A 15,114-nucleotide genomic window follows, 5' to 3' on the forward strand; every position below is an offset into this window, starting at 1 on the left:
TGATATTTGAAGAACCTCCCCCGCCCCACATTATGCTTTATATTAGCTGTAATTTGAAGAACCTCCCCTGCCCCACATTATGCTTTATATTAGCTGGATTTTGAAGAACCTCCCCCCCCCCACATGATGCTATATATTAGTTGGAATTTGAAGAACCGCCCCTGCCCCACATTATGCTTTATATTAGCTGGAATTTGAAGAACCTACCCCCCCACATTATGCTATATATTAGCTGGACTTTGAAAACCCCCCATCCCCCACATTATGCTATATATTAGTTGGAATTTGAAGAACCTCCCCTGCCCCACATTATGCTTTATATTAGCTGAAATTTCAAGACCCCGCCCCCCTCATTATGCTTTATATTAGCTGGAATTTGAAGAACCTCCCCCCGCCCCACATTATGTTTTATATTGGCTGGAATTTGAAGACCCCCCCCACATTATGCTTTATATTAGCTGGAATTTGAAGAACCTCCCTGCCCCTCCACATTAAGCTTTATATTAGCTGATATTTGAAGAACCTCCCCCGCCCCACATTATGCTTTATATTAGCTGTAATTTGAAGACCTCAATGATTAGGCCAACCTATGTCGAGTGTCATGTAACTATGATCAGGCCATCCTATGTTTAGTGTCACATCACTATGATCAGGCCAACCTATGTTTTGTTTCATTTCACTATGATCAGGCCATCCTATATTTGGTGTCATGTTACTATGATCAGGCCAACCTATGTTTAGTGTCATGTCACTATGATCAGGCTATCCTATGTTTAGTGCCATGTCACTATGATCAGGCCAACCTTTGTTTTGTGTCATGTCACTATGATCAGGCTATCCTTGTTTAGTGCCATGTCACTGTGATGAGGCCATCTTATGTTTCCTATGTCACCATGATCAGTCCAACCTATGTTTCGTGTCACGTCACTATGATCAGGCCAACCTAAGTTTTGTGTCATGTCACAATGATCAGGCCAACCTATGTTTAATGTAATGTCACGATGATCAGGCCAACCTATGTTTAATTTCATGTCACGATGATCAGACCAACCTATGTTTAATGTCATGCCACTATGATCAGGCCAACCTATGATTAGTGTCATGTCACGATGATCAGGCCAACCTATGTTTAATGTCATGTCACGATGATCAGGCCAACCTTTGTTTCATGTCATGTCACGATGATCAGACCATTCTTCGTGCAGTGTCATGTCACTATGATCAGACAAACCTATGTTTAGCACTGTGATCAGGCCAACCTCTCTTTACTGCTATCTCAATATGATCAGGCCATCCTATGTTTAGTGTCATGTCACTATGATCAGGCCAACCTCTCTTTACTGCTATCTCACTATGATCAGGCAAGCCTCTCTTTACTGCTTTCTCACTATAATCAAGCCAACCTCCCTTTACTGCTATCTCACTATGATCAGACCAACCTATGTTTAGTGTCATGTCAATGTTAATCATGGCATGGTTCGGCATGCATGTTGTACATGTTATACTGTTGTACAGTACATGGATCAGGCCAACCTATGTTTAGTGTTATCTCACTATGATCAGGCTAACCTGTGATTAGTGTCATGTCATTATGATCACGCCAACCTTTGTTTAGTGTCATGTCACTATGATCAGGGCAACCTCTGTTTACTGCTATGTCACTATGATCAGGCCAACCTAAGTTTAGTGTCATGTCACTGATAATTTAGCATTCACATCAAAACAAATGGCAGGTTCAAAATCACCTTTAAATAATGACTAGCAGGAGTAGCCCACTATTGCCCGGTCTATTTTTTGCCCACTATTGCCTGGTCTATTTTTTGTGGGGCATAAAACACTTCCCGACACCCTCTAAGGAATGGGGTTGGGAATCATTTAATATTACCTTTCACATAGGTACAAAGGCTGAGGCACTCCAGAGCAATTACAAAAAAAATTAAAAATAAATCGAACTTTGTTTTTTCAAAAATTTCAAAAACATTTTTGTTGCCTAAAACACTCCCCACACGACACTGATGAACCTCTGAAAGTTGGACGCAGATCCGTTCAGCCAACTCTGAGAAAAATGGCGACAGACACACACAGACAGACAAAGGGCTCTCTTCGAGTGTGGATTATTCGAACCCAGCTTCAAATTCCATATATAGGTGTACTGTGTATTTGTCTCACATCTACTCATAGCCTTGTAATTCATATTAAAGTATGTTGATGTCTATTTATGCCTTTGTCCAGCATGTGATTTACGTACAATTTCCTCCATGATCTTTCACCACACATGGCCACAAAGCATTCGTGAAATTATTTGAAGCTGGTATTTTCTTTAGATAAACATTTGATGACACCTCGACGCTCAATTTTAGTAAGGCTCATAATCGTATAATGTTGCAAATTTTCTTGATTATAGTAAGATACAACAATATTGTAAATCAACTAACCTAATGGCATATAATAAGCATACATGTATTCCAGTTGATAATGAGCAAAACAGGAGAGTTCTCATGTGGCAATGAACGCTGTTTCGAGAACCTTTTAATGCCGCAGGTATTTTCATGCATGGATATCCTTGCATGGTATTTAACAAAGAAAGTAAGCAAGAATGAGAGGCCTCGAATATTTGAAGAAAAGGAAAAGCACAAGAGTGTGGGATGGAGAAGACGTACACAGTCGGCAGTCCCTGTATCTGGATTGGTGTGGGCTGCTCAATCCCCTTCCGTTTCAGTCCTTTCAGGATTGCTAACACCACAAGGACAAAAAAATGCATGATTATCTGGTCAGACAAGCCATGGCAATTACACAACTTGGTCTTTGCTATCAAGAAGTCATTCATTGTTGTTTCAAAAGTAGAAAAAGGGTCGGGAATTATAAGTACGCACCTGGAGGAAACTTCATTTCTCTGAAGGATTTGATTGGGGGTGGTAAATCTTCTCCCTCGACCAGAATATGCCACTTTTTGCGCACACGAATGTGCCGTGCCTCACCCATAGCTAAAACCGCTTGAGGTGGTCTCCAGCTAAACAAACCAAGACGGGACATTTACCATAATGCCATGGACTCTTTATCTTCTCATTTTAATGACCACAATCATTCCCACGTTCTTGTGGGGTTGGTCGGGTTAAACTTGTCCCAAGTCTTTCACGAACCGGCTGGCCAGGCCCGACATTCGACTAAGATTAGTGCAGGAATTTTAAACTTGCCATGGTACTAGCGATAGTTCGCCTACTTTTCGCAAAGGACACCGTGGGATCTTTAACGCCCACCAACTAATGTCGGCCGACGGGACGCCAAGTTTATCGTCCACCAAATAATGCCAGCATACAGGATGCCCAGTTTAACATCCACCAACTAATGCTGGCAGACAGATGCCCATGGGCACTTTGTGATTCAACTAAAATGCAATTATGTTGTGCTGTGCCAAGCATGGACCTCATGAAGCATGGCTTTCAATACCAAGAAGGTGCAAACGACATATCGGTGCAACGAAAGCACTGAGAAATGAAAAAAAGGCACGAGGACAGATCACATCGCTGTGATCTGAAAATTAATGCAAGATTGTCACAATCCTTACATATTCATGGCACATACCTGGTTTTAATCGGCCTATCATATGTAATTCCCTTGGCCATCTCCTTTACAGACATCAGAGCTGAAATGGGGAAGAAATAATTCATTGTGCAGTTGGATAACTCCTGGTATTTTATCTCGTACATTTATGAGATCATCACAAGTTGAAATTCAAGTTGAAACAGGAAGGCATAATACCATACCCTTTCCTTCAGCAACACTCTCCAAAATTTTCTTTTCCTCTTCCAGCTGTTTCTCTTTTGCAGACTCTTTCCTCGCTGTGAAAATATGCACACGTTTTGAAAAAGTTGGTATGTGTTATTTGCAACTCAAAGTTTGAGTGTCATAGCTTTCAAAATGAAAAAAAAGAATGCCCCTCCCCCCCCCCCACCTCTCCTTCCTCTCTAAACTCTCCCCTTTCTTGCATTTTTATCCTTTTGCCAGTACCTTCTGCTTTCTCCTTGAGTTGTTGGTGTTGGTCCAAAAGGCTAACACTGGAGCGTTCATCTCCAAACCCCTCTCCAATTTGCTCTACCTCTCCTTCTCCGGTCCCACGTGCACCTGCACGCTTCCGCAACAACCGCTGGAGCTGGAGAGAAAGACAACCAAGAAATTCTCGTGAGGCACTGCAATAAAAGCGAGGGAAGTGAGGCGGGATGTGTCGTCCATTGAAGTATTTACAATTTGCAACTGACTGTAGCAAATTGTAAATACCTTTTAAAAAATCCAAAGGCATGCTGAATCACATTTAAAATAACATAAAGCATCTGTACCTGCAACTTTTTTCGTTCTCGAACAGGAATATAGGGTCGGTAGTCTTCGTTGTTATCCTCGTCATCTTCATCTTCATCGTCTTCTTTCTCCATACCTGCCTTCTCTCTTACACAAACTCTCTGCACAAAGGAATGATAAAATCAGAGCCGAAGGGGACCCAATCATAAAACATAATTTATAGAAGTAAAAGGATAGCGTCTGTCTGTATGTACGTGTCTCTTTTCGTTTCTATCTTTTATATCACTGCTTTGCACATCATCACCAAACTTCAAAGGAAAAAAAAAATAAAGTCTTAAAATTCTACTTACACCCTCTAACCTGCATATATTCCATTCAGCCCAGTTGCAAGTAGAACTTCCTCAAAACGTTCACCATGTTGGATAATGTGGGCATTGTTTCCAGTGTCATTTAGTTAAGGTATTGCTGCTGCTGTGGTTCTTAGCCCACTCCCCGCTTAGTGGGAGAAGTAGTTTTGCAAGAGTGTGTGTGTGTGTGTGTGTGTGTGTGTGTGTGTGTGTGTGTGTGTGTGTGTGTGTGTGTGTGTGTGTGTGTGTGTGTGTGTGTGTGTGTGTGTCGTTTGTTATCTCCATAATTGGGGTTTCAGAAAGGAGAATGGAGCCCTCCCAGGACTCAAAGTATCCACCTTCGTTCCAGTGAAGGATCATGATCCATGGCGAAGTTGTGAAGTTTTCTTATTCTCAGAGTTTTGCCCTGAGGGCTCTTTTCAGGATCGTCACTGAGCCCCGGACAGCCTCCAACTGTGGTTTGTTTGTGGTAATGTTCCTAGGGATGGTTTGTAGGATCTTTGTGAGGTTCTTCTTTAGCATTCCCATTGCTCAAATTAACACTGGTACAATTTCGGCACTCTTCAACTTCCATGATCTTTTCACTTCATTCTTGATATTTGGTCATTTTCTTGATTTCTGCGTTATTTAGACCAAAATCACTGGGTACTGCAACCTCAATAAGCAATGTCTTCTTTGCCTTTTTGTATATGAGTAATATATGTCTGATCGTTGCGCTTTGTTTTCTATGTTCACGCTGGATGGGATCATAAGGTTGTACGTGAGCATTATTTCCTTGTTTTCAATGATTGCTCTTGGTTCATGTTTCCATGAGTTTTGTGGAACTGCGATATTGAAATTGCTACAGACGTGCCAGTGAATTACTCTACATACCTTGGTGTGTGTTTGTGTGTCAGCTGTTCTGACATGAGTTTTTTACATCCTGAGAGGCGGTGACTCGTGCTTTCTGTTTCCACCTTGCAGAACTTACATTTGTCTGATTGGCTCAGTCCTACCATTGTTTTTAAAGCCATTGGTGTAGTGTCCTTGGTCTTAGGCATTTATAATGAATCGTTTTCCATCCCAATTGAGCTCACCTCTTCTTAGCCATTCCAGTGATCTTTATCTATCTCAAATCTGTCCAACTCTTTTTAAAAATATTTCCCTCCTCTTTAGTCTTTCTCCCAGTTGTCATGAAATATCAGTGGGTGTGTGTGCATGCATGAGTGAGTGCATATTCAGGTCATAACTCTTTTCCCATTTGAGCTTTTGTCATAAACTTTTCAAGAAACCTTTATAATGAGAATATGGAGACCATATTAATAATTGGATCAAAATGTCAAAGGGCAAAGTCACAGTGAATAGATAGCTGGGTTTTGTTTAAATCACTTTCATGTTTCTGTATTTACTACGAACAGACAGTCTGTCACTTCGTTGCCGGGAACAAGAGAGAGATAGAGATAGAGATAGAGATAGAGATAGAGATAGAGATAGAGATGAAAGAGAGGAGGGAGGGGATGGAAAGAGAGGAGGGAGGGGATGGAAAGAGAGGAGGGAGGGGATGGAGAGGAGACAGGGGGGAGAGAGTGAAGTGACGCAGTAGGTGCGGGGGAGAGAGTGAAGTGACGCAGCAGGTGTGGGGGAGCGAGGAGGGGGTGAAGATGGGGGGGGAGCTTGGAAGGGTGGAAGTGATGCCTCACCAAATATCGCAATACACTCTGGGAAATGGGGGGAAGGGGTTTGGGAGGAGATAAGCATGGGGGGAGGGGTTCTTGACTTGCATTTGGTGGTGGGACTTGTGAGGAAAGGGAGGGGGTGGGGGTTGTGCAGGATTGAACAAAATGGGGTACATTAAAACAACATGTCAATACAGAACGTGGAGACCACATAGGGGGAGGGGGTTTGGGAGAAGGTAAGTGTGAGGGGAGGGGGGAAAGGCAGTGTGATGGGAAGGGAAGGTGGCATGAGGGGAGGGGAATGGAATGGTGATAACACACACCAAAACAGCAACTTTTTCTTTTTAACCACCGGGTTCGATGTAAAACCAGACGGGAGCATTTAAAACCCACGCGATATACCTGGTAAATTCAAAACTAAACCGTCAGTGCTTAACAGTCCCCTTAACAGAGGAGGAGGGGTGGGGGAGCAGAGGGAGAGGGGTGGGAGAGATGGAGGGAGAGGGGTGAGAGAGGAGAGGGGTGAGAGAGAGGGAAGGGGGAGCAAGAGGGGAGGGGGGAGAGTGAGGTGGGGAGAGGAGAAGGGGGAGGAGAAAGGGAGAGGAGAAGGGGTGATTCCGGCAGATGTGACTTCTAGTTTAACGTTCATCTGAGTTACGGCACACATATTGATGAATCACCGTAAGTGTTAGCGAATCACCGTGCCTGTGAAACACCGGGATGACAGTTTATAGCTGGGTCGGGATTCGAACCCAGGCTCGACAGCTTATTCGAGTTGGAGCAAGCGTGCGTACCTCTCGGCTATTCTGCAGTGATGTGGCGATTCATTGCTTTGTCATTGTAACAACTGAAAACATTTTTTACTCATTGTAATCATCTAATTTATTTTGCGTTCCCAACTTGAGATGTTACAAGCACTCCACTCAAAGCAAGCACTTCATCGAAACACTTGAAGAAACTTTAAAATGAAACATTTAATTTTGTTTATCTGTACCTATCTATGCCGAAGTGACAGGTTGTGTAATGGAAGAAGATCGTACAAAAAGGGGATACTTGGTGTCAGATAAAATTGCACATTTTCAGTGAGCGAACAACTGCCCAACTCACCTCACGGCCAAATGCAGGTGGGTGGGGGCCCTGAACTTTGTTCAAGTCCATCGATATATTCAGTGACAGTGTAAATATTATAGATCGCTCACCAAGTGGCTTAAGCACTCAAGCAAGCACTCAAACAAAACAGCTGAAGCAAAACAGCAAAACAGGAGCTGAACGGCTGGCTTAACAAGCGATTAGCAATTGCCGATTGGTTATATAAACACCATGCATCTGGAGATGTCTGAATTGGACAAATTAACACTTTATTTTTCACAGATGCAACTACTGCTGAAGTAAATAAAGAAGTTTATAGCGAACGTAGTGAGCTTCATACTCAACGCGTGCACATGAGAGAATAGGAAACAACAACAACAACAACAACACAATACCCTGGCAATTTGGAATCCGTGTCGTCAGCTATGACCCTTTTGCTTCCGGTTTTTGTCATGGGGAATGATGCATGCCGGGAGATAAAGGCATCGTCGGAGACATGAAAGATCCAAATATCAGACATGGTGTATATTTCCGCCACTGATTTTAATAAAGATATCTCCCGCATCATCAAAAAATAACTTTTAATCGTGATTTACATTATTTGATTGCTGATCCCGAATCCAGGCTGAAGTAACCGGAAATTGCAGCATCAAATGCAAGAAGAATTCTACGTTCGCTTCTTGGCTTTGCCTATTCCATATTATTTTGAAATTTGGCTGAGATCAAGAAATTCTCGAGGTTAAGGCACGTGTGGAAATGAAATAAAGCCACGAACACGGGCATTTACAAGCATTTATAAGCATTGAAATTTACCCAACGATTCGTAGCTATGATAAACAGGCATTCGATAATATGAGTGAGGAAAGTGAAAAAAAAAAAAAACGCAAAAAACTTTATCGTTAAGAAATTGTTACGGCCTGTTCCAAGTCAAGGCATGGTTGAGGCGGCCAAAAAACATGGCGGCTTCAGACACCAGTGAGGTGTCTGAAGATACGCCTTAAGACCCCAGAGAGTGAGGTGTCTGAAGATACGCCTTAAGATGCCTTAACCCAAGATACGCCTTAAGACCCCAGAGAGTGAGGTGGCTGAGGATGCGCCTGAAAAAGGATATAATTAAATAAGGTAGGGCCTCCGTTAGGAGGGTTGACTAATATTAAAAACCAAATATTGAAAGACGTTATGCTAACCACTGTTGGGAAAAAAGGTGAAGCAACGTTTCGGGCCTGCGCCCTTCTTCCCTCTCTCTCTCATTCTGTCACTCTCCCACCAGCGCTGTGTGTACACATCATTAAAAGCTTCTTGTTTTTTTTTTCTCCACAAGAGCAAGGCTCACGAAAGACCAAAATAAAATTGACAGTGAGAGAGCAGGGCAGCAATTTGGCACAACCAGCAAGAGAATAAATGAACAGGAAAGGAATAAAGAAAAAAGGGGAGGAAATACAGAAAGCAGATAGTTATGGGGTTGGGTTAGGAAGGGTTAATGGCAGGAGTAAAGATCATTGATTCGGATGGAGATGAGCAGAGTTGGAGGTGCACTGCCTAGATGAAGCCCTGGAGGGAAGAGTGGGAAAGAACGGCCTATTTTTCTTTTAAGTATCATCCTCCTCACTTTGGTATCATTCCATACCATTGGTTTCTCAAGGCAGGTGGTGGATTCCCAAGGACTGTTAACCTCTGATAGGCGGCAAGTTTTCGAGTTCTCGATTTTATATACGCTTACGTCTGGACTTGGTCCTCCTTCACTACCAGACTTGTGTCCTCCCCACACGACCCCATGTCACACACATTCCTCAAGAAACTTTTACCTGCTCACCCTCCCCAAATCCACACTGGTTTCCCATCTGCATTCATGAGTCGCCTTATTCTCATGATTCTGCATCCATCATCTCCACTTCTTCAATTGTACTGCCCATCACGACCTTGTGTGCTCACCCATGCACATCCATGATCTCTTCTACACACGCTGATGCTTTCGAATTGTGTTCCTCTCTGGGTTATTGTTACTCGTTCTTGTGTTTTCCATTCTGTCTTATTGTGTATGTCCATTACCCCCACCCCACACCTTCCACACCCTTTGGTAGTTTTCATACCTGCTGCCTTTTGTCCTTTTTAGTTCCTTCAAGAGCTTAAATAGACCCTTGTACAAAATAAATTGTATCCAAATGATCAAATATCCTGCTCAAGGTCAGCTAAGCTTATTGTACAAGCCTGTCATGATAGAAAAACATAAACACAGGAGAACGGCACTCGGTAGAGCGAATACCTACACCAGGCTGAACAGTTTACCTTTTGTATCCCACGGATGGGTGAGATATGCCTGATGCTGGCTTAATGGTTAGAATGGTGAGCTTGGGATCCTTGGGTCCTGAGTTCAAATCCTGCTTGGCTGTTGAATAAATACCAGGTGGGGTTGATTCAGCCTGTTATCCTTCTGAGGCCAGCAAAATGAGTACCAGCTTGCTGGGATTATTGACCCATTCGAGTATCCTGCGTCAGTGTCGACCCATCTAGGATTGTGTCCAACAGTCAAGGAAACTGCTGAGGCAGCAACAATGCTCTGCACAGTCTGGTCCCAATGGATGGATAGGCTGGATCTGAATCCCGATCTGAACCAAAATCGAAGAGGCTTGTTCTTGTCACCGAACCAACTCGTCCACCAAGTTTCGTCACAACTTGTTGAGATCTCATGTTGTACAGTATATCGTTTCTGGCCCCATCTCTCAATACTAAAGAATCACTTAAAAAAAAAAAAAACTCGAGTATCCGGATCCAGATCTTCACCGAAATCGAATCATCATCAATTGGTCCGTCACACACTCAACCTCTCGAAAACAATTTTTTGAGATATCTTGCTCAGCTAAAGACACACACACGCACGCACGCACGCACACACGCACGCACGCACACACACGCACACACACGCACGCGCGCACACACACGCACACACACACGCACACACACAGACACAGACGCACGCACGCACGCACGCACGCACGCACGCACGCACGCACGCGACAACATAACCTTCGCCCACCTTTGCTGGCAGAGGTGATGAGGTAAAACCTATTTATACCGATATCAACACGGACAAGGCCTTGCCGTTCCCAATTACGTCATTCATTCTTTCTTTTCTCGATTCTTTCATTTATACCAATGAGTGCAACTTTTCCTTTCAACAATCAAATCGGTTTGAATGTGACCTATGTTTGTCGTCTTTGTTTTTCAAGGTACCGTGCCGCATATTACGTCATAATGAAGGTTGGCCTACCTTCTGCATCTGACCCGTCTGGTTTTCCTCTTCTTCATCGGTATCATCTTTAAATCCATTCAGATTAAATTCCCTGTCCTCCATTGTGCTAAAAATTAAGCGGTTAAAGCTTTATCAAGTACAAGACATAAAGTTTGCAGTGAGGAAATATTTTTTTTTCACTCTCTCGACTTCCCGGATCGTGATAGAGGTCTTGAACCGAGGAACGGCTGGGGTGGTTGTTGTTTCTGGCTCGCGCTTTGAACGGTGTTTTTTTTTTTTTTTACGTACGGCCACGTGAGAGCGAAGGAACGGCCTGTGTGGTTGTTGTTTGTGGCACGCGGTTTGAAAGGTTTTGTTTGTTTGTTTGCACTTACGGGCACGCACTCGTATAAAAAAACCACACACACACACACACACACACACAACGTTATTTTGAAGATTTCTGGCCATTCCCAGATCTACGAGCTATCTATATAGTTCACCAAATTTGGTCGTTGTGGCAATGGAGATTTTACCGACTACAGTGTCATACCGAGTGGTAGTACTCACGTTTTTATGCAGCAATGGCTTTCTTTGTGACTTCGTCATTCTGTTATTTTTACCCATGCTGATCATAAAATAACGAGAAACGGAAAAAATAACGCATCTGTGTTTAAAGGGACATCTTGAGGTGTATAACGAACATTTTATTAAGCTCAATTGTTGGTCATCATTGTTTATTACATTTCCTGCCGCCTTTTGCAATTGATAAAATTTATACAGCGCAGTGAATTAAAATTAAAAAACCAACAACTATCTGACTCTTTTGTGTGAACCATTGAATATCTGAAGATCAGGGCGACTGAAGTAGAAATAAGAGAAAATGAAATTCCTTCGTTCACTTGTTTCTCCATACTGGCGGGAATGTGGCTGTTTCGACTTTCTGGCGTCTCCTGAGTTTCGTCTTCGGGAATCCCAGTTGATATCCGGAGAGATTATTCCTGCTTTTTACATCGTGAGGATGGAGCTTGATTTGGAGGATGGTGGAGAAAAAAAAAATGGAGCGAATGTTGATGTTCTGCGAATTGATATCGTGAATGTTGTTACATCGGGAGGTTTTGATTAACTTAGGAAAATGTATAAATACGCCAAAGGTGTTTTACCAATAATAATATATCTTTAAAAGGTAAGAACTAGTTTCTGATTTATACATGTTTCTCATTTTAATGTGTCGAGGAGCATACAGGTGGCTTGAGGAGGGGGGCGGGTTACAGGTGGTTTAGGGGGGGATTACAGGTAGTTTGAGGAGGGGACGGGTTACAGGTGGTTTGAGGAGGGGACGGGTTACAGGTGGTTTAGGGGGGATTACAGGTAGTTTGAGGAGGGGACGGGTTACAGGTGGTTTGAGGAGGTGAGGGGTTACAGGTGGTTTGAGGAGGGGACGGGTTACAGGTGGTTTGAGGAGGGGACGGGTTACAGGTGGTTTGAGGAGGGGACGGGTTACAGGTGGTTTGAGGAGGGGACGGGTTACAGGTGGTTTAGGGGGGTTACAGGTGGTTTGAGGAGGGGGCGGGTTACAGGTGGTTTTAGGAGGAGGGGGGGAAATTGCAGGTGGTTTGAGGAGGGGATGGGTTACAGGTGGTTGAGGAGGGCGGGTTACAGGTGGTTTAGGGGGATTACAGGTGGTTTGAGGAGGGGACGGGTTACAGGTGGTTGAGGAGGGCGGGTTACAGGTGGTTTAGGGGGGGTTACAGGTGGTTTAGGGGGGATTACAGGTGGTTTGAGGAGGGGACGGGTTACAGGTGGTTTGAGGAGGGACAGGTTACAGGTGGTTTGAGGAGGGGACGGGTTACAGGTGGTTTAGGGGGGGTTACAGGTGGTTTGAGGAGGGGACGGGTTACAGGTGGTTTAGGGGGAGGGGTTACAGGTGGTTTGAGGAGGGGACGGGTTACAGGTGGTTTAGGGGGGTTACAGGTGGCTTGAGGAGGGGGCGGGTTACAGGTGGTTTTAGGAGGAGGGGGAAATTGCAGGTGGTTTGAGGAGGGGACGGGTTACAGGTGGTTTGAGGAGGGGGGTTACAGGTGGTTTGAGGAGGGGGTTACAGGTGGTTTGAGGAGGGGGGTTACAGGTGGTTTGAGGAGGGGGGAATTACAGGTGGTTTGAGGAGGAGGTGGGGAATTACAGTTGGTTTGAGGAGGAGGTGGGGAATTACAGGTGGTTTGAGGGGGGGAGAATTACAGGTGGTTTGAGGGGGGAATTACAGGTGGTTTGAGGGGGGGGATTACAGGTGGTTTGAGGAGGAGGTGGGGAATTACAGGTGGTTTGAGGAGGAGGTGGGGAATTACAGGTGGTTTGAGAAGGAGGTGGGGAATTACAGGTGGTTTGAGAAGGAGGTGGGGAATTACAGGTGGTTTGAGGAGGAGGTGGGGAATTACAGGTGGTTTGAGGAGGAGATGGGGAATTACAGGTGGTTTGAGGAGGAGGTGGGGAATTACAGGTGGTTTGAGGAGGAAGTGGGGAATTACAGGTGGTTTGAGGAGGAGGTGGGGAATTACAGGTGGTTTGAGGAGGAGGTGGGAAATTACAGGTGGTTTGAGGAGGAGTTGGGGAATTACGGGTGGTTTGAGGAGGAGATGGGGAATTACAGGTGGTTTGAGGGGGAGGTGGGGAATTGCAGGTAGTTTGAGGAGGAGCGGGGGAAATTGCAGGTGGTTTGTGGAGGAGGGGGAAATTGCAGGTGGTTTGAGGAGGAGGGGGAAAATTGCAGGTGGTTTGAGGAGGAGGGGGAAAATTGCAGGTGGTTTGAGGAGGAGGGGGAAAATTGCAGGTGGTTTGAGGAGGAGTGGGGAAAATTGCAGTTGGTTTGAGGAGGGGGGAAATTGCAGGTGGTTTGAGGAGGAGGGGGGAATTGCAGGTGGTTTGAGGAGGAGGGGGGAATTGCAGGTGGTTTGAGGAGGGGAAATTACAGGTGGTTTGAGGAGGAGGGGGAAATTGCAGGTGGTTTGAGGATGAGGAGGGGGAAATTGCAGGTGGTTTGAGAAGGAGGTGAAATTACAGGTGGTTTGAGAAGGAGGGGGAATTACAGGTGGTTTGAGGAGGGGGCATTACAGGTGGTTTGAGGAAGGGAGGAAATTACAGGTGGTTTGAGGATGAGGAGGAGGGGGAATTACAGGTGGTTTGAAGAGGGGGAAATTACAGGTGGTTTGAGGAGGAGGAGGGGGCAATTACAGGTGGTTTGAGGAGGAGGAGGGGGAATTACAGGTGGTTTGAGAAGGAGGTGGGGAATTACAGGTGGTTTGAGGAGGAGGTGGGGAATTACAGGTGGTTTGAGGAGGAGGTGGGGAATTACAGGTGGTTTGAGAAGGAGGTGGGGAATTACAGGTGGTTTGAGAAGGAGGTGGGGAATTACAGGTGGTTTGAGAAGGAGGTGGGGAATTACAGGTGGTTTGAGGAGGAGATGGGGAATTACAGGTGGTTTGAGGAGGGGGGGAAATTACAGGTGGTTTGAGGAGGAGGAGGAGGGGGTGGGTTACAGGTGGTTTGAGGAGGGAGGTGGGTTACAGGTGGTTTGAGGAGGAGGGCGGGTTACAGGTGGTTTGAGGAGGGGTGGGGTTACAGGTGGTTTGAGGAGGGGGTGGGGTTACATGTGGTTTGAGGAGGGCGGGTTACAGGTGGTTTGAGGAGGGGCGGGTTACAGGTGGTTTGAGGAGGGGCGGGTTACAGGTGGTTTGAGGAGGGCGGGTTACAGGTGGTTTGAGGAGGGGGCGGGTTACAGGTGGTTTGAGGAGGGGCGGGTTACAGGTGGTTTAGGGGGGGTTACAGGTGGTTTGAGGAGGGGGGTTACAGGTGGTTTGAGGAGGGGGGTTACAGGTGGTTTGAGGAGGGGGGTTACAGGTGGTTTGAGGAGGGGGGAATTACAGGTGGTTTGAGGAGGAGGTGGGGAATTACAGTTGGTTTGAGGAGGAGGTGGGGAATTACAGGTGGTTTGAGGGGGGAGAATTACAGGTGGTTTGAGGGGGGGGAATTACAGGTGGTTTGAGGGGGGGATTACAGGTGGTTTGAGGAGGAGGTGGGGAATTACAGGTGGTTTGAGAAGGAGGTGGGGAATTACAGGTGGTTTGAGGAGGAGGTGGGGAATTACAGGTGGTTTGAGGAGGAGGTGGGGAATTACAGGTGGTTTGAGGAGGAGGTGGGGAATTACAGGTGGTTTGAGGAGGAGGTGGGGAATTACAGGTGGTTTGAGGAGGAGGTGGGGAATTACAGGTGGCTTGAGGAGGAGGTGGGAAACTACAGGTGGATTGAGGAGGAGTTGGGGCATTACACGTGGTTTGAGGAGGCGATGCGGAATCACAGGTGGTTTCAGGAGGAGGTGGGGAAGTGCAGGGAGTTTGGGGAGGAGCGGGGGAAATTGCAGGTGGTTTGTGGAGGAGGGGGAAATTGCAGGTGGTTTGAGGAGGAGGGAAAATTGCAGGTGGTTTGAGGAGGAGGGGGAAAATTGCAG

General features: G+C 45.5%; 2 protein-coding genes across 6 annotated transcripts in view; one reads left to right on the forward strand and one right to left on the reverse strand.

Annotated features, from left to right (window-relative positions):
* The window catches only part of DDX41 (DEAD-box helicase 41), a 51,438-nt gene extending 40,523 nt beyond the window's left edge, over positions 1–10,915 (reverse strand). For 2 of the 4 annotated variants that reach the window (XM_085869815.1, XM_085869814.1), the window contains exons 1-7: positions 10,653–10,915; positions 4,335–4,454; positions 4,009–4,150; positions 3,765–3,839; positions 3,583–3,643; positions 2,874–3,010; positions 2,661–2,733 (exon numbers count right to left, since the gene is read on the reverse strand). In XM_085869815.1, coding sequence (XP_085725941.1) covers positions 2,661–2,733; positions 2,874–3,010; positions 3,583–3,643; positions 3,765–3,839; positions 4,009–4,150; positions 4,335–4,454; positions 10,653–10,736 — 692 coding nt within the window. In that variant the 5' untranslated portion in view covers positions 10,737–10,915. Of the gene's footprint in view, positions 1–2,660; positions 2,734–2,873; positions 3,011–3,582; positions 3,644–3,764; positions 3,840–4,008; positions 4,151–4,334; positions 4,455–9,670; positions 10,228–10,418; positions 10,569–10,652 lie in introns of those variants that run through there. The other 2 variants (XM_085869816.1, XM_085869817.1) reach the window with 2 other exon arrangements.
* Positions 10,916–11,463: 548 nt separating this feature from the next.
* Positions 11,464–15,114, forward strand: part of UIMC1 (ubiquitin interaction motif containing 1) — a 74,572-nt gene continuing 70,921 nt past the window's right edge. The window contains exon 1 of one of the 2 annotated variants that reach the window (XM_085869812.1): positions 11,464–11,628. The gene's annotated coding sequence lies outside the window, so the exon portion shown is untranslated. The remainder of the gene's footprint in view (positions 11,629–15,114) is intronic. The other variant, XM_085869813.1, reaches the window with a different exon arrangement.

The sequence above is a fragment of the Eptatretus burgeri genome, chromosome 2 (genome assembly GCF_056783735.1).
Source record: "Eptatretus burgeri isolate ZD-2024b chromosome 2, Ebu_testis_v1, whole genome shotgun sequence".
Taxonomy (NCBI): Eukaryota; Metazoa; Chordata; class Myxini; order Myxiniformes; family Myxinidae; genus Eptatretus; species Eptatretus burgeri.